Source organism: Oncorhynchus mykiss, chromosome 5, assembly GCF_057628025.1.
Source record: "Oncorhynchus mykiss isolate SJ-2025 chromosome 5, ASM5762802v1, whole genome shotgun sequence".
Lineage (NCBI taxonomy): Eukaryota > Metazoa > Chordata > Actinopteri > Salmoniformes > Salmonidae > Oncorhynchus > Oncorhynchus mykiss.
Window position 1 is genome coordinate 24,725,616 of NC_143026.1, and position 27,433 is coordinate 24,753,048.

Genomic DNA, 27,433 nt, shown 5'->3' on the forward strand with positions numbered 1-27,433 from the left:
ACACAGTTCTGTGAATAGTTAAGTAACTCCCACACACACACACACACACACACAGCCAAATTGTTATTCACCCGGTACCGCCAAGTGTTAACACAAAAGGTAGGAAACTCCTAACTGTGCTCTGCTGTCCAGCAGCACTGCTCCGCATAGAAACACACTACCACGTCACACACATCTGTTCCCATCTCCCTACCTGTAGCCCTCGTCTCCTCAGAATGCTGGACTCGTCCATGCTACAGAGCTCTGGCTTCTCATGCCTCCCTACCTGTAGCCCTCGTCTCCTCAGAATGCTGGACTCGTCCATGCTACAGAGCTCTGGCTTCTCATGCCTCCCTATCGGCACATAGCCATGCTGCACTGACTGGCTGCCTTCAACTGGCTCTCTCTTGCACGCGCTCTCTCTCTCTCTCTCTCTCTCTTTCTTCCGCTCTCTCCAGCTCACTCCCTCCCTCACACTAAATCTGATTGTAGCAGCTGCTAAACACTTACATCAGAACTTATCTGATTGGAGGGGGGTAGTCAGCTGACATCTCCCTCTTGTTCTTCTCGCCCCTCTGGAAGTTCAGGACAGTGTGAATGTGTGAGAGAGAGTATGTTTGAATGTGAATGAGTGTGTGGGAGAGAGCATATGTGAATGTGAGTTAGTGTGTGAAAGAGAGGGCGACAGAGGGGGAGACAAAGGGAGAGGGGAAAAACAGGAAGGGAAGAAGAGGAAGCGAGAAGGAGAGAGAGAAGGGAGAGACCTAGAAGGGAGAGAAGGGGAAAAGGGGGAGAGACATAAGGGAGAGAGAAGGGAGAAGAGGGGGAAAGGGAGAGAGACAGGTGACAGACAGAAGGGGGAGGACACACACACACGCAGAAGGGACACACACACACACGCAGAAGGGACACACACACACAGAAGGGGGGGACACACACACAGAAGGGGGGGACACACACACAGAAGGGGGGGGACACACACACAGAAGGGGGGGACACACACAGAAGGGGGGGACACACACAGAAGGGAGGGGGACACACACAGAAGGGAGGGGGACACACACAGAAGGGAGGGGGACACACACAGAAGGGAGGGGGACACACACAGAAGGGAGGGGGACACACACAGAAGGGAGGGGGACACACAGAAGGGGGGGACACACAGAAGGGGGGGACACACACAGATGGGGGGGAGACACACACAGAAGGGGGGGAGACACACACAGAAGGGGGGGAGACACACACAGAAGGGGGGGAGACACACACAGAAGGGGGGGAGACACACACAGAAGGGGGGGAGACACACACAGAAGGGGGGGAGACACACACAGAAGGGGGGGAGACACACAGAAGGGGGGGAGACACACAGAAGGGGGGGAGACACACAGAAGGGGGGGAGACACACAGAAGGGGACACACACACACAGAAGGGGGGGGGCACACACACAGAAGGGGGGGGACACACACAGAAGGGGGGGACACACACACAGAAGGGGGGGGGCACACACACACAGAAGGGGGGGACACACACACACAGAAGGGGGGGACACACACACACAGAAGGGGGGGACACACACACAGAAGGGGGGACACACACACACACACAGAAGGGGGGGACACACACAGAAGGGGGGGACACACACAGAAGGGGGGGGCACACACAGAAGGGGGGGGGACACACACAGAAGGGGGGGAGACACACACAGAAGGGGGGGGGACACACACACAGAAGGGGGGGGACACACACACACAGAAGGGGGGGACACACACACACAGAAGGGGGGGACACACACACAGAAGGGGGGGACACACACACAGAAGGGGGGGGACACACACACAGAAGGGGGGGGACACACACACAGAAGGGGGGGGACACACACACAGAAGGGGGGGGACAAACACACAGAAGGGGGGGACACACACAGAAGGGGGGGGGACACACACAGAAGGGGGGGGACACACACACAGAAGGGGGGGGACACACACACAGAAGGGGGGGGACACGCACAGAAGGGGGGGGACACGCACAGAAGGGGGGGGGACACGCACAGAAGGGGGGGGGACACGCACAGAAGGGGGGGGGACACGCACAGAAGGGGGGGGACACGCACAGAAGGGGGGGACACGCACAGAAGGGGGGGACACGCACAGAAGGGGGGGACACGCACAGAAGGGGGGGACACGCACAGAAGGGGGGGACACGCACAGAAGGGGGGGACACGCACAGAAGGGGGGGACACGCACAGAAGGGGGGGACACGCACAGAAGGGGGGACACACGCACAGAAGGGGGGACACACGCACAGAAGGGGGGACACACGCACAGAAGGGGGGACACACGCACAGAAGGGGGGACACACGCACAGAAGGGGGGGACACGCACAGAAGGGGGGGACACGCACAGAAGGGGGGGACACGCACAGAAGGGGGGGACACGCACAGAAGGGGGGGACACGCACAGAAGGGGGGGGACACGCACAGAAGGGGGGGACACGCACAGAAGGGGGGGACACGCACAGAAGGGGGGGACACGCACAGAAGGGGGGGACACGCACAGAAGGGGGGGACACGCACAGAAGGGGGGGACACGCACAGAAGGGGGGGACACGCACAGAAGGGGGGGACACGCACAGAAGGGGGGGACACGCACAGAAGGGGGGGACACGCACAGAAGGGGGGGACACGCACAGAAGGGGGGGACACGCACAGAAGGGGGGGACACGCACAGAAGGGGGGGACACGCACAGAAGGGGGGGACACGCACAGAAGGGGGGGACACGCACAGAAGGGGGGGACACGCACAGAAGGGGGGGGACACACACAGAATCAAATCAAATCAAATTTATTTATATAGCCCTTCGTACATGAGCTGATATCTCAAAGTGCTGTACAGAAACCCAGCCTAAAACCCCAAACAGCAAGCAATGCAGGTGTAGAAGCACGAAGGGGGGGGGACACGCACAGAAGGGGGGGACACGCACAGAAGGGGGGGGACACGCACAGAAGGGGGGGGACACGCACAGAAGGGGGGGGGACACGCACAGAAGGGGGGGGGACACGCACAGAAGGGGGGGGACACGCACAGAAGGGGGGGACACACACGCAACGAAGGGGGGGACACACACGCAACGAAGGGGGGGACACACACGCAAAGAAGGGGGGGACACACGCAAAGAAGGGGGGGACACACACGCAAAGAAGGGGGGGACACACACGCAAAGAAGGGGGGGACACACACGCAAAGAAGGGGGGGACACACACGCAAAGAAGGGGGGGACACACACGCAAAGAAGGGGGGGACACACACGCAAAGAAGGGGGGGACACACACGCAAAGAAGGGGGGGACACACACGCAAAGAAGGGGGGGACACACACGCAAAGAAGGGGGGGACACACACGCAAAGAAGGGGGGGGACACACACGCAAAGAAGGGGGGTACACACACGCAAAGAAGGGGGGTACACACACGCAAAGAAGGGGGGACACACACGCAAAGAAGGGGGGGACACACAAAGAAGGGGGGGACACACAAAGAAGGGGGGGGACACACGCAAAGAAGGGGGGGGGACACGCACAGAAGGGGGGGGACACGCACAGAAGGGGGGGACACGCACAGAAGGGGGGGACACGCACAGAAGGGGGGGACACGCACAGAAGGGGGGGACACGCACAGAAGGGGGGGACACGCACAGAAGGGGGGGACACGCACAGAAGGGGGGGACACGCACAGAAGGGGGGGACACGCACAGAAGGGGGGACACACGCACAGAAGGGGGGACACACGCACAGAAGGGGGGACACACGCACAGAAGGGGGGACACACGCACAGAAGGGGGGACACACGCACAGAAGGGGGGACACACGCACAGAAGGGGGGGACACGCACAGAAGGGGGGGACACGCACAGAAGGGGGGGACACGCACAGAAGGGGGGGACACGCACAGAAGGGGGGGACACGCACAGAAGGGGGGGGACACGCACAGAAGGGGGGGACACGCACAGAAGGGGGGGACACGCACAGAAGGGGGGGACACGCACAGAAGGGGGGGACACGCACAGAAGGGGGGGACACGCACAGAAGGGGGGGACACGCACAGAAGGGGGGGACACGCACAGAAGGGGGGGACACGCACAGAAGGGGGGGACACGCACAGAAGGGGGGGACACGCACAGAAGGGGGGGACACGCACAGAAGGGGGGGACACGCACAGAAGGGGGGGACACGCACAGAAGGGGGGGACACGCACAGAAGGGGGGGACACGCACAGAAGGGGGGGACACGCACAGAAGGGGGGGACACGCACAGAAGGGGGGGGACACACACAGAATCAAATCAAATCAAATTTATTTATATAGCCCTTCGTACATGAGCTGATATCTCAAAGTGCTGTACAGAAACCCAGCCTAAAACCCCAAACAGCAAGCAATGCAGGTGTAGAAGCACGAAGGGGGGGGGACACGCACAGAAGGGGGGGACACGCACAGAAGGGGGGGGACACGCACAGAAGGGGGGGGACACGCACAGAAGGGGGGGGGGACACGCACAGAAGGGGGGGGGACACGCACAGAAGGGGGGGGACACGCACAGAAGGGGGGGACACACACGCAACGAAGGGGGGGACACACACGCAACGAAGGGGGGGACACACACGCAACGAAGGGGGGGACACACACGCAAAGAAGGGGGGGACACACACGCAAAGAAGGGGGGGACACACACGCAAAGAAGGGGGGGACACACACGCAAAGAAGGGGGGGACACACACGCAAAGAAGGGGGGGACACACACGCAAAGAAGGGGGGGACACACACGCAAAGAAGGGGGGGACACACACGCAAAGAAGGGGGGGACACACACGCAAAGAAGGGGGGGACACACACGCAAAGAAGGGGGGGACACACACGCAAAGAAGGGGGGGACACACACGCAAAGAAGGGGGGGGACACACACGCAAAGAAGGGGGGTACACACACGCAAAGAAGGGGGGTACACACACGCAAAGAAGGGGGGACACACACGCAAAGAAGGGGGGGACACACAAAGAAGGGGGGGACACACAAAGAAGGGGGGGGACACACGCAAAGAAGGGGGGGACACACGCAAAGAAGGGGGGAACACAGACAGAAGGGGGGAACACAGACAGAAGGGGGAGACACGCAAAGAAGGGGAAAACACACACGCAAAGAAGGGGAAATCACACACAGACAGAAGGGGAAAACACACACAGACAGAAGGGGAAAACACACACAGACAGAAGGGGAAAACACACAGACAGAAGGGGAAAACACACGCAAAGAAGGGGAAAACACACAGACAGAAGGGGAAAACACACACAGACAGAGGGGGAAAACACACACAGACAGAAGGGGAAAACACACACAGACAGAAGGGGAAAACACACGCAAAGAAGGGGAAAACACACACAGACAGAAGGGGAAAAACACACAGACAGAAGGGGAAAAACACACACAGACAGAAGGGGAAAACACACAGACAGAAGGGGAAAACACACACAGACAAAACACACACAGACAGAAGGGGAAAACACACACAGACAGAAGGGGAAAACACACAGACAGAAGGGGAAAACACACACAGACAAAACACACACAGACAAAACACACACAGACAGAAGGGGAAAACACACACAGACAGAAGGGGAAAACACACACAGACAGAAGGGGAAAACACACACAGACAGAAGGGGGCGCGCACACAGACAGAAGGGGGGACACGGACGCACACACAGACAGAAGGGGGGACACGGACCCACACACAGACAGAAGGGGGACGACACACACACACAGAAGGGGGACGACACACACACACACACACACACACACACAGACAAAAGGGGACAGAGACAAAAGGGGACACAGACAAAAGGGGACACAGACAAAAGGGGACACAGACAAAAGGGGACACAGACAAAAGGGGACACAGACAAAAGGGGACACAGACAAAAGGGGACACAGACAAAAGGGGAAACAGACAGAAGGGGGGACACGGACACACACACACACACAGACAGAAGGGACACACATACAGACAGGAGACGGACACACAGACAGAAGGGATACGGACACACAGACAGAAGGGACACACACACACAGAGAGAAGGGACACACAGGGGGGGACACAGAGGGGGGAGACCAAGAGGGAGAGAGAAGGGGAGACCAATCTAATTTAGCATAGGGACTGAGAGGCGACTGGGGGCCCTAGTTCTGCCTCAGCCCTTTCCCCGAGCGGAACAGCCACATTTTGTGGCGCACTAGGTGACCATGTAACGCAGAGGAGGATATCCTGCCAGGAATTGTTCTCCTGCTCTCCTCCTCTCCATTCAAACAATACAGCTGTTATCCTGTCGTGACCGCCTGTCCAGCTGCAGAGAGCAGCCGTGGCTAACTGGCCTCTGCTATTAAATTAGTAATTATTCAAACGTTCTCTCTCCCCTGGGCCTAAGATATGGGGCGCATCTGAAGGTCAGAATGTCCTGCAGCTGAGAGCAAGGGAGAGGCCAGGGCTGAGAGCAAGGGAGAGGCCAGGGCTGAGAGCAAGGGAGAGGCAAGGGCTGAGAGCAAGGGAGAGGCAAGGGCTGAGAGCAAGGGAGAGGCAAGGGCTGAGAGCAAGGGAGAGGCAAGGGCTGAGAGCAAGGGAGAGGCAAGGGCTGAGAGCAAGGGAGAGGCAAGGGCTGAGAGCAAGGGAGAGGCAAGGGCTGAGAGCAAGGGAGAGGCAAGGGCTGAGAGCAAGGGAGAGGAAAGGGGTGAGAGCAAGGGAGAGGCAAGGGCTGAGAGCAAGGGAGAGGCAAGGGCTGAGAGCAAGGGAGAGGAAAGGGGTGAGAGCAAGGGAGAGGAAAGGGGTGAGAGCAAGGGAGAGGCAAGGGCTGAGAGCAAGGGAGAGGAAAGGGGTGAGAGCAAGGGAGAGGAAAGGGCTGAGAGCAAGGGAGAGGCAAGGGCTGAGAGCAAGGGAGAGGCGTGTGAATTGGTGAATTGGTGTGAATGTAAATGACATCTGTATTTTATTTTCAATACATTTGCTAAAATGTCTAAAAACATGTTTTCAACTTTGTTATTATGGGGTATTGTGTATAGATGGGTGAGACGTAACAAAATGTGGAATAAGTCAAGGGGTATGAATACTTTCTGAAGGCACTGAAACTGCATATCCACTGTCAATTTACACTCATTTTCCACATTGCTGTTTTTTTCTTTCCTGGCTGTCTCTATTAGAAGTTATATCAGTTCCCAGGCACTCAGCAAGTAACCCAACCGGGACTCTTCTCCAACGCTACACTCCGCCACAGGCACAACTTCAGTCGCCCCATTCTGAATGATTAGCATTAAGAGAAATAAGTAGGTTCATGATTGCCATCACGCCAATTCCATCCGGCAATTTCACAGACCTCTCCCCTCCCCTCCCCTCTGTCTCTCGCTCATTTCCATTTGCTGTGACTCCCCTCTGAATATTAAGTGGCGCCCCATCCATTCTCACAGTCTTCCACCAAACTCAAATGATTTCTGTTATCGAGCACGGACAAGTGACAGCTAATCAGCTACCTATGGCTGAGGAGGGGAAAAACAGCGTGGAAGGTCAAACAGGTCACTTCTCTGTCCGCCTGTAGACCAGAGCAGCATTTGAATGCAGCCGGATTGCAAGTCAGTTGTGTGGTCCCTGATAAGGGGAGAAAATAATTGAGAGGGAAGAGAGCTCTAAAATAACAGGACTGGTTTTGGATTCATTCTTCAACTTTTCAAACCTCAACAGGAGGTGGATTAGCACCGTCACCTCTCGGACTCTGAACAATGCCCCCTAGATTACCTGTGGGAATTAAAACATTGCATTATGCCCGAGTTACTTTTTCCAATTCCCTGCTCCCAGTCTGCCGCTGCTTAGAGGGCACAATTAAGGAAATTCCATTTAAAGTGAGAATGAAGAGCTGGGAAAAACCTGTCCGAAAGGTCATTAGTCTTATTCAATGCAAGGGACGATCCCCGCAGTGCAAAGTGAAAGCAAATACTTCAGGCCCTACGGCGAGGCAAACATGTAGAGTTCAAGGGACAATCTCCACAACAATACCCTGAGCTCATGCAAGGGATTCAAATGCAACTGTCAGGAAATGACTTAAACAAATCAGGAGGGTACAGCGGCAGTGACAACTCAATTCCTTCAATGGACTCAGAGGAAACGCATTCAGTAAGACCAGTTTAATCTGTCGTCCACTCAACCTTTACTGGTATACGCTTTTCCACAACCTCTTACAGGACAAGCCTTGTTGGAAAATCAGCCAGAGTAGAGCATTGTGTGGGGAGTATAGCCACTGCAACTACCACTGGGTCTGGGCGGAAGAGGCCCTTGGCCGCATGCTGGCCTCTAAAGGAAGTCCCAGGGGGTTTCTGTGTCTCATTTCCTCCCGGCAGGTGGGCTGCTAAGGCCGTTTCCTGCAGCGAGTGGCGAGGAGGAGAGGACGTAGGAGTGTGGAGAAGAGAGAGGGGTTTGAGCGGGAGTTAGCCCTTAGAGCCTGCAGTGAGAGCTGATTGAGTGACCCAAGGCCCCCGCTACTCCTCTGCCCTGCCTGGGCTTATCGGAGCGAGAGGACGCCTGCCGGCCTAAGGCGGGAGGAGGAGGGCCATGGCCTGTGGAGGGGGAGAAAGAGAGAAAGATAAAGAGATGGAGAAAGTGAAAGATAAAAAGAAAGAGGGGGGAGAACGATAGATGGAGAAAGAGAGGGGAAAGAAAGAGACTAAAACAGACCCTTTACAGGGAAAGCTCAGTCTGACATATGTGTATATAGCCAGTCCTTTGGAGTGAGAGCATATATGACCTTATAACCCTATAGTCAATCCCTCAGCTGGAAAGAAAAGCAGACTTGGTCACCTTAAAGAACCAATCCCTCACAGCGGAGTCCAAGATGCAATGTGGTGCAACAAAATGAAATGCCCTCGCACACATCTGCAGCAGAGGTGCGTCAGATGTTCAAATGAAATTAAACTCCCACACACGCCCATGCTTGGAATCGTTTTGTTGTTGGCCTTTTGACCTTCGTCAGAGCATTGAAAGACCAAGCAGAAAGCACAAACACCTTTCTTCTCATTTTAACAATGTGGTGCAAGAACATCCTCACAAAAAGCAACTCAAGGTTGCAATAAATCACATACAACCTTCTCGTTCTGTATTATGCTTCGTGAATAAAAGAATGTAGATTTGTGTCAGCAGTTGGATCCGTGATGTTACAGGAAAATAAGGACTATATATTTGATACATGTATAACACATATGAAACGGATGTCAGTTTGATTCCGCCAGGGATTACTACAGGAGTCCCGTACAGACTGTGTTCCCTGTCGTTTCATTTCATTTCCCATTCTATCACAAGCAGAAACACAATGTCAAAATGTGGATTAATATCATTTTAGAATCCCAAAACAGAGAAACAGTGCATTCAGGAAGTATTCAGATCCCTTGCCTTTTTCCACATTGTTCCGTTACAACCTTACTGTGAAATGGATTAAATGTTTACCTCAATCTACACACAATAAAAGGGAAAGGGGGATACCTAGTCAGATGTCCAATTGAATGTATTCAACAGTAATGTGTCTTCCGCATTTAATACCCCATAATCACAATGTGAAAACAGGTTTAGACATTTTTACACCTTACTTACGTAAGTATTCAGACCCTTTGCTATGAGACTCAAAATTGAGCTTAGGTGCATCCTGTTGGAATTGATCATCCTTGAGATGCGTTTACAACTTGATTGAGTCCACCTGTGGTAAATTCACTTGATCGGACATGATTTGTAAAATGCACACCTTTTTACAAAGCAAAAACCAAGCCATGAGGTCGAAGGAATTGTCCGTAGAGTTCAGAGACAAGATTGTGTCGAGGCACAGATCTGGGGAAGGGTACCAAAAAATATCTGCAGCATTGAAGGTCCCAAGAACACAGTGGCCTCCATCATTCTTAAACGGAAGAAGTTGGCAACCACCAAGACTCCTAGCACAATCGGGGAGAAGGGCCTTGGTCAGGGAGGTGACCAAGAACCCGATGGTCACTCTGACAGAGCTCCAGAGTTCCTCTGGAGCTGGGAGAACCTTCCAGAAGGACAAACATCTCTGCAGCACTCCACCAAACAGGCCTTTATGGTAGTGGCCAGACGGAAGACAATAACCAGTAAAAAGCACATGACAGCCCAATTGGAGTTTGCCAAAAGGTACCTAAAGTACTCTGACCATGAGAACCAAGATTCTCTGGTCTGATGAGACCAAGATTGAACTCTTTGGGCCTGAATGCCAAGCGTCACTTCTGAAGGAAACCTGGCACCATCCCTACCCTTGAGTGGCCCAGCCAGAGCCCAAAATTGGACCCGATCAAACATCTCTGGAGAGACCTGAAAATAGCTGAGCAGCAACGTTCCCCATCCAACCTGACAGAGATTGAGAGGATCTGCAGAGAAGAACTCCCCTAAAACAGGTGTGCCAATCTTGTGGCGTCATACCCAAGAAGACTCAAGGCTTTATATCGCTGCCAAAGGAGCTTCAACCAAGTAATGAGTAAAGGGTCTGAACACTAATGTGAAAGTGATTTTTCAGTTTTTTATTCATGCCGTCCCTAGGAGGGGTGCGTCACTTGAGTAGGTTGAGTCACTGACTCCTTGCTGTCCCCAGTCCACCTGGCCGTGCTGCTGCTCCAGTTTCAACTGTTCTGCCTGTGCCTATGGAATCCTGACCTGTTCACCGGACGTGCTACCTGTCCCAGACCTATTATTTGACCATGCTGGTCATTTATGAACATTTGAACATCTTGACCATGTTCTGTTATAATCTCCACCCGGCACAGCCAGAAGAGGACTGGCCACCCCTCATAGCCTGGTTCCTCTAGGTTTCTTCCTAGGTTTTGGCCTTTCTAGAGAGTTTTTCCTAGCCAGGGTGCTTTGACACACCTGCATTGCTTGCTGTTTGGGGTTTTAGGCTGGGTTTCTGTACAACACTTTGAGATATCAGCTGATGTACGAAGGGCTATATAAATAAATATGCTTTGATTTGATTTATTCTTAATTAAAATATATATGTGTCATTATGGGGTATTGTATGAAAAATTTGGAAAAAAACAATTTAATCAATTTTAGAATAAGGCTGTAACATAACAAAATGTGAAAAAAGTCAAGGGGTCTGAATACTTTCTGAACCTACTGTATTATGCCCAGCAGATTAGTTTGACAGGGGTCTGACCTCTCAACAGCAGCCACTTCATTGAAATTGACAGTTTTCACTTACATCCTACCTCTGTGCATGTATGTACACACAGTAACATGTCACATAATTGACATGTGAGGTCATGGGCTTAACATGACCTTGGAAGGTGACCTTGAGAATGGGACTGAAAGGACATGCTAGGGTTTGTATGTATACAAGCATTAATTTAAAAAACATTCAGTAGCTATGTTCAACTTGAATACGAGCACAGAGATGCATACTGACATTATTTAGCCCTCAATGTTTTGAGACTAAAAACAGTGATTTTCATTTTGGAAATCTGTTCCAAAGTATCCCCACGCATAGAGAGACACAGTATATGTGAGCGTATACAAATGTAAGCAATGTTTGAAATTGTGTTAGAGTAGTATCCACATTTTTTGGAATGACGTTCAAGCCCCCTGACCATCCGCTCAAGGAAAAATAAATAAATAAATAGGCCCATAGCTGAATCTAGTTGATGATCCCTGCTGTACACAAAGCACACCTTGGACTGTGTCCAATACAACTCATCTCAGCTCTGACATCACCTCTGCAGACCCAATGCAGGAGAAACGATATCTCCAAAGGACATCAGTGACTACAATAATGAAGGAGAATTCCAGTCCACACAGCCACAACATCAGGATTATGACAATCTTATCTCCATTTCAGGCCAGGAGAAACCTATTGATTTCCTGTCAAACCTAATCATGGTCAACAGGGATGTGCCATGCGAAAAGGGAAGGAGACCTGCACACCCGGGTGCATGACGGAAAAGCATGAAGGTGGAGAAAAGCGAGAAAGCAATAACAGCAGACCTGCGAAGCGAGGGGGGGGGGGGCAAGGCATGGTTGATAGAGGGAGATCATGGTAGAGCTGGCACTGGGGGGGCTGGGAGGTGAGGAAGACGGGCCAGACTGAGCGTAGGTGACATATTTCTAGTGTGGCTCAATGAAAGTGACAGACACTCAGGAAGACGATATATTGAAAGCTAATACCACCGTACCAGTGAATGCCAAGGAAAAACTGCAGATATAATGAGTAAATTATTGAGTTAATTACCAGCCATACTTCAAGGTAAGCTCAGGGAACATTTTACAGAGCTGATGCAAAATTCAGCTCCTGATAGGAAATCTGCCTTTGAAAGAATATCAACTAGGATCCATTGGGAAACAGGTGCTTGAATACAAACAGAGAAGAGCTTGAGGAGTTGCCTTCCAAAATCACTGCTGTACAATAACAACAATATTGAGAGTAGGGATAATACATGTTAATTATTAGCACAAACACAGCGTCATTATCACACATTTCAATCATCTCTCAAACTGAAGCAAAAAGGCTAAATCAACCTCCTCCTCAAACACTAATCCACCAGACCAAGAGCATATCTCAAACTGCTCAAGTTTTATTGTCTCAAACACCAACATGCTACCATTGGTACAGCACTGTCAGTGTTGGCTGCCTTCCATTACCAGACAACAAGACCACTGTTCTATAATGCTGTTGCTAATTGGCGTAATTAAGAGCAAGGTTTAATGAGTTCTGGGCTCGATGTGACCAAAGATATCCAAAGGCCATCTGAGTGAGTGAGTGAGTGAGTGAGTGAGTGAGTGAGTGATGGGAAGTGTTCATAAGACATGCCTTGCTGAGCTTCTCATGTTAAAACTTACTGTAGCACTTTGAACCAGGGATTGGAACAGAAATAATTCTTCAATCGTTTCGTTCTGAACAGAAACATTTTTTTCCCAGTTCTGCACTGTTCCGACAAGCAAAATAAAGTTCAACCGGTTTGAACGCAAAAAAAGTTTAGTGTTCCTTTGTTTTCTGGCCGAGCGGCACCAGAATAAAAAAATTAAAGCCATATTACCATTTTGTAGTTAATAAATCCAATGTGAAATGTGATAACTATAGTATCCTTCACTAGCATTGAAAAAGTTAATCCAACAGGTCTACAACAAGCCCTCAGTCCAGCCTCTCAGCCTATTGAGGACAGTCTGAGCACTGATGGAGGGAATGTGCATTCCTGGTGTAACTGGTGCAGTTGTTATTGCCATCCCATACCTGTCCCGCAGGTGTGATGTTCGGATGTAGCGATCGTATGCAGGTGTTGTTACACGTGGTCTGCCACTGCGAGGACGATCGGCTGTCCGTTCTGTCTCCCTGCAGTGCTGTCTTAGGCATCTCACAGTACAGACATTGCAAGTTATTGTCCTGGCCACATCTGCAGTCCCATTGCCTGCTTGCAGCATGCCTAAGGCATGTTCACGCAGATGAGCAGGGACCCTGGGCATCTTTCTTTTGGTGTTTTTCCAGAGTCAGTAGAAAGGCCTCTTTAGTGTCCTAAGTTTTCATAACTGTGACCTTAATTGCCTACCGTCTGTAAGCTGTTAGTGTCTTAAACATGCACCTTTGGAACGGTCGTTATGAATTATTTATGGTTCATTGAACAAGCATGGGAAACAGTGTTTCAACCCTTTACAATGAAGATCTGTGAAGTTATTTGGATCTTTACGAATTACCTTTGAAAAACAGGGTCTGAAAAAGGGCAGTTTCTTTTTTTTGCTGAGTTTATATGTGTAAACACACACTACCAGACAAATGTTTGGACACACTCATTCAAGGGATATTCTTTATTTTTACTATTTTCTACATTGTAGAATGATAGTGAAGACATCAAAACTATGACATAACACCTTGATGAACGCTTTCGAAACTCTTCGCATTCTAGATAATACATAGATAGATAGATAATACAAAGAAAAAAACTAATTTTGTATTTTTTTCGTACCATCATTTTGATACGCAAGAGAAAGGCCATAATGCAGTGTTCCAGCCCAGGTGCAATTTCGATATTGGCCACTAGATGGCAGCAGTGTATGTGGAAAAAGTTTAGTATGATCCAATGAACCATTGCATTTCTGTTCAAAATTTTGCATCAAGACTGCCCAAATGTGCCTAATTTGTTTATTAATAACTTTCCATGTTCAAAACTGTGCACTCTTCTCAATCAATAGCATGGTATTCTTTCCCTGTAATAGCTACTGTAGATTGGACAGCGCCGTTAGATTAACAAGAATTTAAGCTTTCTGCCAATATCAGAGATAAGTCTATGTCCTGAGAAATGTTCTTGTAACTTACAACCTCATGCTAATCGCATAAGCCTACGTTAGCTCAACCATCCCGCAGGGGAACCACCAATTCTGAAGTTAACTTCTTGGTGACAGGGGGCAGTATTTTCACGTCCGGATGAAATGCATGCCCAAATTCAACTGCCTGCTACTCATCCCCAGAAGATAAGATATGCATAGTATTAGTAGATTTGGATAGAAAACACACTGAAGTTTCTAAAACTGTTTGAATCATATCTGTGAGTATAACATAACTTATTTAGCAGGCAAAACCCCAAAGACAAACCATTTAGATTTTTTTTTTTTTAGGTCACTCTTTTCAATGATTTTTCATTGGGAATCCAGATTTCTAAGGGACCTTCTTGCAGTTCCTATCGCTTCCACTGGATGACAACAGTCTTTAGAAATTGGTTGAGGTTATTCCTTGGTCGTACTTCTTCATTACACAATCTTGAACGAGGGTCACTTGAAGTGTACTGTTAGATAGAGGCGTGTGCCCAGAAAGCTAGCTTCAGTTTGTTTTCTTCCTGTATTGAACATATATCATCCAGTCTTCAATTGTATCGATTATTTACGTTAAATACCTCAAGTTGTATTACAAAAGTAGTTTGAAATGTTTTGGCAAAGTTTACAGGCAACTTTTGAGATATTTTGTAGTCACGTTGAGCAAGTTGGAATCTGTGTTTTTCTGGATCAAACGCGCCAAATAAATGGACATTTTGGATATATATTTTGATGGAATTAATCAAACAAAAGGACAATGTGTGATGTTTATGGGACATATTGGAGTGCCAACAAAAGAAGCTCGTCAAAGGCATGGTTGAAATATGGCTCGCCTGCAGGGTTGAAATATGATTTCTCTTTGTTTACGGAGGTGCTATCCTCAGATAATAGCATTGTTTGCTTTCACCGAAAAGCCTTTTTGAAATCTGACATGTTGGCTGGATTCACAACAAGTGTAGCTTTAATTTGCTATCTTGCATGTGTGATTTAATGAAAGTTTGATTTTTTTTGTAATTTATTTGAATTTGGCGCTCTGCATTTTCCCTGGCTTTCGGCCAGGTGGGATGCTAGCCCCACATATCCCAGAGAGGTTAATGGGACTATCATTTGTTTTTCAACAGGACAATGGCCCAACACACCTCCAGGCTATGTAAGGGCTATTTGACCAAGGAGAGTGATGGAGTGCTGCATCAGATGACCTGGCATCCAAAATCACCCGACCTCAACCTAATTGAGATGGTTTGGGATGAGTTGGACTGCAGAGTGAAGGAAAAGCAGTACTCAGCATGTGGAAAACCCTTCAAGACTGATGGAAAAGCATTCCAGGTGAAGCTGGTTGAGAGAATGCCAAGAGCTTTCAAAGCTGTCAATCAACGCAAAGGGTGGCTACTTTTAAGAATATAAATATATTTGTTTAACACTTTTTTGGTTACTACATGGTTCCCTGTGTTATTTCATAGTTGTGATGTCTTCACTATTATTCTACAATGCTGAAAATAGTAAAAATAAAAACCTTGGGAGTTTCCAAACTTTTGACTGGTACTGTATATACACAGAGTGCACAAAACATTAAGAACACCTTTCTAATATTGAGTTGCATGCCATTCAGAGGGTGAATGGGCAAGACAATATTTAAGTGCCTTTAAACATAGAATGTGTCTCTTATTGCGCTCAGAACAGCCTCAGTTTGTCAGGGCATGGACTCCACAAGCATGCTGGCCCCCATGTTGTCTCCAATGCTTCCCACAGTTGTGTAAAGTTGCTAGATGTCCTTTGGGTGGTGGACCATTCTTGATACACACGGGAAACTGTGTTTCAGTTATGACACACTCAAACCAGTGCGCCTGGCACCTACTACCATATCACGTTCAAATATTGCCCATTCACCCTCCAAATGGCACACTTCCACAATCCATGTCTCAATTGTTTCACTGTTTAAAAATCCTTCTTTAACCTGTCTCCTCCCCTTCATCTGCACAGATTGAAGTGGATTTAGCAAGTAACATCAATAAGGGATCATAGCTTTCACCTAGATTTACCTGGTCAGTCTCATGGAATGATACATTCCACTGTATACAGTGGACACCTAAGCCTATAGGTCTATGCAGCCAAAGCCCTGATGCATTTAGTGCTCAAATCTCTGACAGCTTAACAGTGATGTTGACATACTGTATTGTTTTAGGAAAACAGAAAACACAAATAATAGGCCATAAAGTTGTATATATTCTACACATCGAAACAAAAGAAAGTGTTTTTGTTATAGGCGGTTTAAGGACATGTAAATGTGGCTCATTTGGCCAATACTCCTAATTTACTGATGGTGCTGGCTACACCAGGTCGGATCTGAATGTCCGGCAAAATTCTCCAACGCCCGGTAAATTGAAATCTTCCCGGTCACGTTACTTAACGGAAACCCTGGCACACACACTGGCAAAGATTTTCTGGCAGGCAGACAGTGAGGGCTTTGCATAGGTCATTTGTTTGCGTTTTGTGTAGGGCTGAAGAAAAAATGCCCAGAACATAAAACATTGACCGGTTCCCATGCTTTTAAAATAACTGTTCTGCTCAGGACAGTAAAGATTACTTTCGTTCATGGTTCCGATTTTGGTTTCTCAAATATATATCTATATATATCTATATATATCTATATATATCTATCTATATATATATATATATATATATATATATATATATATATATATATATATATATATATATATCTATCTATATATCTATCTATCTATCTATCTATCTATCTATCTATCTATCTATCTATATATATATCTATATATATATCTATATATATATATCTATATATCTATATATCTATATATCTATATATCTATATATCTATATATCTATATATCTATATATATATATATATATATATATATATATATATATATATATATATATATATATATATATATATATACAGTGCCTTGCGAAAGTATTCGGCCCCCTTGAACTTTGCGACCTTTTGCCACATTTCAGGCTTCAAACATAAAGATATAAAACTGTATTTTTTTGTGAAGAATCAACAACAAGTGGGACACAATCATGAAGTGGAACAACATTTATTGGATATTTCAAACTTTTTTAACAAATCAAAAACTGAAAAATTGGGCGTGCAAAATTATTCAGCCCCTTTACTTTCAGTGCAGCAAACTCTCTCCAGAAGTTCAGTGAGGATCTCTGAATGATCCAATGTTGACCTAAATGACTAATGATGATAAATACAATCCACCTGTGTGTAATCAAGTCTCCGCATAAATGCACCTGCACTGTGATAGTCTCAGAGGTCCGTTAAAAGCGCAGAGAGCATCATGAAGAACAAGGAACACACCAGGCAGGTCCGAGATACTGTTGTGAAGAAGTGTAAAGCCGGATTTGGATGCAAAAAGATTTCCCAAGCTTTAAACATCCCAAGGAGCACTGTGCAAGCAATAATATTGAAATGGAAGGAGTATCAGACCACTGCAAATCTACCAAGACCTGGCCGTCCCTCTAAACTTTCAGCTCATACAAGGAGAAGACTGATCAGAGATGCAGCCAAGAGGCCCATGATCACTCTGGATGAACTGCAGAGATCTACAGCTGAGGTGGGAGACTCTGTCCATAGGACAACAATCAGTTGTATATTGCACAAATCTGGCCTTTTTGGAAGAGTGGCAAGAAGAAAGCCATTTCTTAAAGATATCCATAAAAAGTGTCGTTTAAAGTTTGCCACAAGCCACCTGGGAGACACACCAAACATGTGGAAGAAGGTGCTCTGGTCAGATGACACCAAAATTGAACTTTTTGGCAACAATGCAAAACGTTATGTTTGGCGAAAAAGCAACACAGCTGAACACACCATCCCCACTGTCAAACATGGTGGTGGCAGCAGCATGGTTTGGGCCTGCTTTTCTTCAGCAGGGACAGGGAAGATGGTTAAAATGGATGGGAAGATGGATGGAGCCAAATACAGGACCATTCTGGAAGAAAACCTGATGGAGTCTGCAAAAGACCTGAGACTGGGACGGAGATTTGTTTTCCAACAAGACAATGATCCAAAACATAAAGCAAAATCTACAATGGAATGGTTCAAAAATAAACATATCCAGGTGTTAGAATGGCCAAGTCAAAGTACAGACCTGAATCCAATCGAGAATCTGTGGAAAGAACTGAAAACTGCTGTTCACAAATGCTCTCCATCCAACCTCACTGAGCTCGAGCTGTTTTGCAAGGAGGAAGGGGAAAAAATGTCAGTCTCTCGATGTGCAAAACTGATAGAGACATACCCCAAGCGACTTACAGCTGTAATCGCAGCAAAAGGTGGCGCTACAAAGTATTAACTTAAGGGGGCTGAATAATTTTGCACGCCCAATTTTTCAGTTTTTGATTTGTTAAAAAAGTTTGAAATATCCAATAAATGTCAATCCACTTCATGATTGTGCCCACTTGTTGTTGATTCTTCACAAAAAAATACAGTTTTATATCTTTATGTTTGAAGCCTGAAATGTGGCAAGAGGTCGCAAAGTTCAAGGGGGCCGAATACTTTCGCATGGCACTGTATGTATGTATGTATGTATGTATGTATGTATGTATATTATTTTTTTTCCCAGTTTTGTTAGATGAACCGGTTCCTACTCCTGCTTCAAACTCCAATGACCCTTTTGAGAACCCCGCCGTAATGAATGAATAATTCTAATGATTCTGATGATAATTTGTATTCTCCTAAGAATATTACAATTTAGCATGAGATCCATGGGCCAAAGCCTATATAGAGATTGGATACATATAAAGCTGACATGGACAGCCCTGACAGGATCTTCCAAAAGAACAGAAGAGGATTTTGAGAAGGCTAATGTGTTTTTTCATATATAAAAATTGTGTAACATGGTCCCTGGGGCTAAACAGCCCAGTGCTGCAGGGAAATGTTTAATTTGATGGAACAAAGACAGCTTTTCATATGAGATTGATTAGTTTTTAAACTGTGATTCAAGTCCCCAAAACTCAGGATACCTGCCGACTGAGAATGCATATTCTAATATACCTCTTAAAATCCAAGTAAGTCATTGAGCACACTTTTTATTTACCAATAGCAACCTGGTTAATAATATTTCCTACTTTTCAGACATTGTGATCTGGAATTCTGTAGGAAGGATCCACAATCATCTGGTCCCACAGAAAGCCATCTCAGGTGCAACAAGTTGTGCATGGTCCCTGACAAACACGAAAATAAAAAACAAAACAACTGTCCCTGACAACAGTACTGTACACAGACTGTTCTCTCAGGGTCAAATATGAATCACCAGCATTTATTATGCACCCAGTTTCCAGACAAAATAATACCATGACTCTAGAGATGGCGTTCACCTGAGAATTTACTACAGCACTATCCACTCTAAAAGATGCTATTAGGATGTGGCCATGCATCAGCGATTCGACGCGTCCACACCGAACTGTGTAAGCAGTGGCGAGCAGCATTTAATTTCTTCAGGGGGGCTAGGGAGACACAGAGGCATGCAAACAGACCGATAAGGATAAACATTACCATCAGTCGTGCCATGGACTGATACCTCAAGCTACACACCAATCAGACAACACAGATCACTGACAGTTATACAAATACATACCTACTAACATGCAGATACAACCCTCAACATGCACACAAATATTCATACACACATACAAAAATGACCACGTAAACCGGCACACGCACAAATAAGCCACCCATGAGAAACAATAGATGAGAAGGCGGCTCCTATCTCAGCCCTGTGTAATGACTTTCTGTTTGTGCTGCATTGACCCTGGCCTCAGCAATCATTCATTTCAATCAGCCCTTGCTACATGGTGTCTGGGCTCCTGTTTACAGAGTCTGAGGAGAATCTAATAAGATGTGGCAGTCTCCAGGGAGGCTCTTCACCCACCACGTCACACTCACCTCTGGGGAGGGGGCATGACCTCATGGAGACTTTCTGGAGACCAGACGCATTGGGGACCTGATATTAATGTGGATCTGATATCATGATATGACGGGGAACAGATATGATGGGGACCTGATATTATGACAGTTTACCAAACCAGCACTAACCCAAATGATTCAACTGATTGACTGATAATTAAGCTATTGGGTCCCCAGAACCCAGGATTGGGAAACACTATGAGGACCAAACATTGACCATACTGTGCTGTGATCTTTCGTATTTTTATTGACAATTATTTTACCAAGTCGACTGAGAACATATTCTTTTTCACAGCAACGAGGGTGATAAATGCCATGAGATCTTTAGTGGGTTCAAGGTCTTTGGGTTCTTACAGGTTCTGTGTCTTTGGGTTCTTACAGGTTCTGTATCTTTGGGTTCTTACAGGTTCTGTGTCTTTGGGTTCTTACAGGTTCTGTGTCTTTGGGTTCTTACAGGTTCTGTGTCTTTGGGTTCTTACAGGTTCTGTGTCTTTGGGTTCTTACAGGTTCTGTGTCTTTGGGTTCTTACAGGTTCTGTGTCTTTGGGTTCTTACAGGTTCTGCGTCTTTGGGTTCTTACAGGTTCTGCGTCTTTGGGTTCTTACAGGTTCTGCGTCTTTGGGTTCTTACAGGTTCAATGTCTTTGGGTAAAGTCCTGTTGAACTTTTACTCAATATCTTAATTATTTTCATTGATTATTTGTTAAATTGCGTTTGGAAAAAGACAAGATCAGGCATGTGTACAGGATGTTTATACATCCCTGTGCCAAATACTCAAATACTGTATGAATACTCTTTCAATTAATATACAGAGAATACTTGTTTGTTTTTCATGTGTCCACATAACACTGTATATTGAAGAAGCACATTGAATCTCATTCACAAAGACCCATGTGTTCATCAAGGCTCTGATATGCATGTACTTCAAACAATGAGTGTCTGCTGGCAAACTCCAAACAGCACACTGGCGCCCCCCAGTGTTGAGAAACATCAAATCAACGTTTATTTGTCACCTGCGCCGAATACAACCTTATAGTGAAACGCTTACTTACAGGCTCTAACCAATGGCGCAGAAAAAAAGGGATGTGTGTGTGTAGGTAAGTAAAGAAATAAAACAGTAAAAAGATATTTGAAAAAAAGAGTAGCAAGGCTATATACAGGCACCTGTTAGTCAGGCTTACTGAGGTAGTATGTACATGTAGGTATGGTTAAAGGGACTATGCATATATGATGAACAGAGAGTAGCAGTAGCGTAAAAAGAGGGGTTGGTGGGTGGTGGGACACAATGCAGATAGCCCGGTTAGCCAATGTGTGGGAGCACTGGTTGGTCGGGGCAATTTAGGTAGTAAGTACATGAATGTATAGTTAAAAGTGACTATGCATATACGATAAACAGAGTAGCAGCAGCGTAAAAGAGGGGTTGGGGCACACAATGCAAATACTCCGGGTAACCATTTGGTTACCTGTTCAGGAGTCTTATGGCTTGGGGGTAAAAACAGTTGAGAAGCCTTTTTGTCCTAGACTTGGCACTCCGGTACCGCTTGCCATGCGGTAGTAGAGAGAACAGTCTATGACTGGGGTGGCTGGGGTCTGACAATTTTTAGGGCCTTCCTCTGACACCGCCTGGTTTAGAGGTCCTGGATGGCAGGCAGCTTTGCCCCAGTGATGTACTGGGCCGTACGCACTACCCTCTGAAGTGCCTTGCGGTCGGAGGCTGAGCAATTGCCGTACCACGCAGTGATGCAACCGGTCAGGATGCTCTCAAAGTGGCAGCTGTAGAACCTTTTGAGGATCTCAGGACCCACGCCAAATCTTTCTGGTTTCCTGAGGGGGAATAGGCTTTGTCGTGCCCTCTTCAGACTGTCTTGGTGTGTTTGGACCAATCTAGTTTGTTATTGAACATTCAGCATGTTCGATATTTGCTCAGATCCAAACTGCTGTCTGTAATGCTATAAATTGTTTGGTTTACAGAAACATCCACACAGATGGGCCTTCTCTGAATCTCCACATTCAGATGAAAGCAAATCTCATGACATGACATGACATGATTTGGGAAAACACTAATGAAAGATGTACTCTGAAACACATGGTTTTAATAAGTACTCTGAAACATGGTTTTAATAAGTACTCTGAAACACATGGTTTTAATAAGTACTCTGAAACATGGTTTTAATAAGTACTCTGAAACACATGGTTTTAATAAGTACTCTGAAACATGGTTTTAATAAATACTGTAAGTATTTTTCTGCCCAACTTCCATTGTATCCAAGAGTTAATGAAAACTGTATTTCAAATGTCTGATTCCTCCCTCGTTTATGCACCTTCGTTGGAAAGCAATGTAGAGGCTGTATATATATATATTTATTTTCATTTGTCCAGGTGAAAACACAAACAGATAAAACCCCTGGGCTGGACTGGGTGACTCATATCTGGACAGAATTGGCTTAGCTTCAACCTCCAATGACTTCGCACTCGTTTGAAATGGGACAGGAATGACATCCTTTCCCATTAAAAGTAAAACTGGGCTGGCTATCGTTTTGTTATCTGAAAGGACACAGGCGAGATGGGTGATATCTGACTTAAAGGGTCGTTGACGCTGAAGGTCGAAGTGAGACTAGTCACTGGTGACTGAGGTCATTTCAGACTGAGGGATTAGTCCATCTCTGCTACAATCAAGACCTCAGACGGATCTCCTTTAAAACCACTTCACAGAATCACCTTGATTTTCTCTTTTTGTGGAATCATCTTCAACTGCGCATTGATTGTGGGACGTTAAGGGCCTGAATACTAAGGCTCTGACAAAAAATGAATCACTACTACTAGAACCTTGAGAGGAAGGTAAAATAACATTTTGTTTGACATTTTTACTGATTGACATTCAGTTGCTGTGTATTCATTGTACTGAAATGCTGAATGGCTTGTATGCCAAAAACGTCTGATAAATACAACAATCAAAGCCCTGATTAACAATATCCTGGTCTCAACATCAAAGCATGGGGGGACAGAGTGAGGAATCATGGGATGTCATGACCCATAAGTACTCACCAGACTAGAGGTGAGTGAGGGGGCGGACTTCCCCAGGGTGGTGGAGCACATCCGCACCAGGTTGGAGGTCTCTGAGGGGGTCTGCCATGCCTGCTGGGGGGACACATAGGGCAGCAGGTACTTTCCTATAGGACAAGACACACAACAGTAGTTAATCTATAGAGAGAAGATACTTTTCCTGTAGGACAAGACAGACAACTAGTGTTTCCTCTATATTCATTCAGCAGCAGTGTTGCCACCACTCCCAAAACGTTCTGTGTAAACTTCAACTACTAAAATCAGATATGAAGTATGTAGAAAAGATAATGGAGCTATATTTATTTTAAACAAGACAATCTTTGAGAACTAACAATGACCCAAATAAAAACTCGACAGTCTGCGAGAATGTCATGGGGCTCCACTGATTTCATTAGGTTTGTCTCACTCAGAGCATAAGAACATGGCATAAGACATTGTAGAATGTGTAGAATTGTAGGAAATTAGCCTTAAAAACAGAAAAATGTTACTGATTTTACTTTGAGTGGAAAAAAATACTAGAAGCCAAAGATACAGTCACACTACGAGGATACCTGTGGCCTACTCACACCACTTCCCATGTGAACGGATAATAAACACAAGGTCAAACAAAACACAAATGACATTATCACAGTGCTTTACAGAAATGAACTCATCTGGTCTTTCTCCTCTCCTTAAAACAGAGTAGGCTCACAGGGGGTAAATGAGGCAGCAGTGAAAGTCAATCCACTTATGAGATCAGTGACGCTACAAACATTACACAACCACGAGGCATACCTGAACTTGCACAAAGACCCAGATTATATACAGGAAGGATACTTTTACACTGATTTACGAGATATAAAACAATATATGTGTGTGTATATATATTATAGTATACCTCAAACAAGAAAGCAATCCCATAGATTAATACATTATTAAATAAAAAAGGAGGAGATGGTGTCTGAGCAAGGGCATGTTGAAGGGATGTTTGATAAATAGAATCCTAAGATTAACAAGCTCTGAATAAATACATATTTCCAGGGGAAATATTTTCTCCTTTCATAAATTTCTTTCCCCAAGTGTTTTCTCCCAGTAACAGTCGCTAGATGGCAGTAGGTCCACAGGTGTTTTCTCCCAGTAACAGTCGCTAGATGGCAGTAGGTCCACAGGTGTTTTCTCCCAGTAACAGTCGCTAGATGGCAGTAGGTCCACAGGTGTTTTCTCCCAGTAACAGTCGCTAGATGGCAGTAGGTCCACAGGTGTTTTCTCCCAGTAACAGTCGCTAGATGGCAGTAGGTCCACAGGTGTTTTCTCCCAGTAACAGTCGCTAGATGGCAGTAGGTCCACAGGTGTTTTCTCCCAGTAACAGTCGCTAGATGGCAGTAGGTCCACAGGTGTTTTCTCCCAGTAACAGTCGCTAGATGGCAGTAGGTCCACAGGTGTTTTCTCCCAGTAACAGTCGCTAGATGGCAGTAGGTCCACAGGTGTTTTCTCCCAGTAACAGTCGCTAGATGGCAGTAGGTCCACAGGTGTTTTCTCCCAGTAACAGTCGCTAGATGGCAGTAGGTCCACAGGTGTTTTCTCCCAGTAACAGTTGCTAGATGGCAGTAGGTCCACAGGTGTTTTCTCCCAGTAACAGTCGCTAGATGGCAGTAGGTCCACAGGTGTTTTCTCCCAGTAACAGTTGCTAGATGGCAGTAGGTCCACAGGTGTTTTCTCCCAGTAACAGTCGCTAGATGGCAGTAGGTCCACAGGTGTTTTCTCCCAGTAACAGTCGCTAGATGGCAGTAGGTCCACAGGTGTTTTCTCCCAGTAACAGTCGCTAGATGGCAGTAGGTCCACAGGTGTTTTCTCCCAGTAACAGTCGCTAGATGGCAGTAGGTCCACAGGTGTTTTCTCCCAGTAACAGTCGCTAGATGGCAGTAGGTCCACAGGTGTTTTCTCCCAGTAACAGTCGCTAGATGGCAGTAGGTCCACAGGTGTTTTCTCCCAGTAACAGTTGCTAGATGGCAGTAGGTCCACAGGTGTTTTCTCCCAGTAACAGTCGCTAGATGGCAGTAGGTCCACAGGTGTTTTCTCCCAGTAACAGTCGCTAGATGGCAGTAGGTCCACAGGTGTTTTCTCCCAGTAACAGTCGCTAGATGGCAGTAGGTCCACAGGTGTTTTCTCCCAGTAACAGTCGCTAGATGGCAGTAGGTCCACAGGTGGTACGATTACCGTCAACCACATTTTATTCCGTTATGAATCGGCTACGCAGCGTCGAGCCCAAATAACGTGTGTGTGTGTGTGCGCCCTTGTAGTCTGGATTATTGTGTCACACTAGGTCTTATGTCATTGACGCTCCTGGCAGTAATTCGAAAAGCGTCTCCCTGGAATTGTGTGTAACCCTCCGGGCTCCTCTCATCATCCCTCTCATCCCCTCTAGACTTCCATGTGTGTGTTTATTTCCATTTCCTGTTGAAGGAAGCACAGCAAATCAGCGGCCAAGATTGGAGGATTAACAGTCCTGGCAGAGTGGAGGAGTGAAAGGGAGGAGTGGGTAGAAGGGAGGGAGACACTCCGCTCACCTCGTCTGGGGGGGGGGGGGGGGGCAAGCTGGGTCTTGTCCTGGGGGGGTGGCCGTGGTGCAAGCTGGGGTTTGGTCCTGGGGGGGCCGTGGTGCAAGCTGGGGTTTGGTCCTGGGTGGGGGGCCGTGGTGCAAGCTGGGTCTGGTCCTTGGAGGGGCCCTGTTTTAAACTGGGTCTGGTCCTGGGGGGGCGTGGTGTAAAATGGGGTTTGGTCCTGGGGAGGACCGTGATGTAAGATGGGGTTTGGTCCTGGGGGACCGCGGTGTAAGACAGGGGTTTGGTCCTGGGGGACCATGGTGTAGGACAGGGTTTGGTCCTGGGGGACCGTGGTGTAAGACAGGGTTTGGTCCTTGGGGACCGTGATGTAAGATGGGGTTTGGTCCTGGGGGACCGTGGTGTAAGATGGGGTTTGGTCCTGGGGGACCGCGGTGTAAGACAGGGGTTTGGTCCTGGGGGACCATGGTGTAGGACAGGGTTTGGTCCTGGGGGACCGTGGTGTAAGACAGGGTTTGGTCCTTGGGGACCGTGATGTAAGATGGGGTTTGGTCCTGGGGGACCATGGTGTAAGATGGGGTTTGGTCCTTGATCTTGCCTTTTGATCACAGACTGAGACCTTGGTAAGGAGGAGTGTGGACTCTAGCAAATCAATAACATTAGCTGATCACAAAAATGCCAGGGGGACAATGTCAGCAGGTGTGGCCTTCAAAAGGACTGGAATTTGATGACCTAAAATAAAATACATGTTTCCATGTTGTTCAACATATGGTCTACGTCCCTCCAGCTCTGCCCATTGAAGCCAGTCAGACAGCGATAGAGTGCATAACGTTCCCTTTCTCACTCACTGCATTTAGATATTCTTGGTAAACACGTCACCTGATCTGCTTTAGTCTACAGCCTAAGAAAGACCTAGCCAAACATGAACACTGACGAATCGTGCCAACTCAGACAGCTAGCTAAAATGTCCGATCATTCCTTTAAGTAGGATGCAATTAGACAGGTGAAATGAAGAGTCTGATCACATTTGATACACCTTGCAAACATGATGCACACCGCTCTGACAAGTAAGAATTCAACCACTTACAGAGAAGCGCCTTTGTCTAATTTGGGATTTGAAATATGTGGCTGAAGTAGCAAATGTGTCTTATTATGTTGGTTCTGTCTGCCATGCTGGCACTGACAAAATTGTCTGCACTCAACAGTGCTGTGAAGACAAAATTCAATAAAATGGGTGGATGAAATGGGTGCCTAAACTTTGGAAATTATGAGGCGATGGAAACGAGAGCAACAGAGGAGTTCAAATGAAACGTCAAAACAAGCGTCAACACCTCCCTGAGAAGCTATTCAACTAAATCACAACCAACAAGTGTAGGTAATACCATGGTGAAACCAAAATGTTCTGTTTGCCTATTGCCTATTACTTTAGTGTGTGTGACGTGGTTGTCCATGCATCATGCTTTACACTCAACTCAAACTATTTAGCCTTTCCTATCTGTCAAAATAACCATATGCTCCATCTCCTTTACTCTCCCAA

The 27,433-nt window shown here is 47.0% G+C and overlaps 1 protein-coding gene across 7 annotated transcripts in view; it reads right to left on the reverse strand.

Annotated features, from left to right (window-relative positions):
- The window catches only part of LOC110523477 (microtubule-associated serine/threonine-protein kinase 3), a 174,235-nt gene that overhangs the window by 99,653 nt on the left and 47,149 nt on the right, over window positions 1–27,433 (reverse strand). For 4 of the 7 annotated variants that reach the window (XM_090234258.1, XM_036977104.2, XM_036977102.2 and 1 more), the window contains exon 3: window positions 23,339–23,463. In XM_090234258.1, coding sequence (XP_090090384.1) covers window positions 23,339–23,463 — 125 coding nt within the window. Of the gene's footprint in view, window positions 1–193; window positions 453–23,338; window positions 23,464–27,433 lie in introns of those variants that run through there. The other 3 variants (XM_090234266.1, XM_090234264.1, XM_036977105.2) reach the window with 2 other exon arrangements.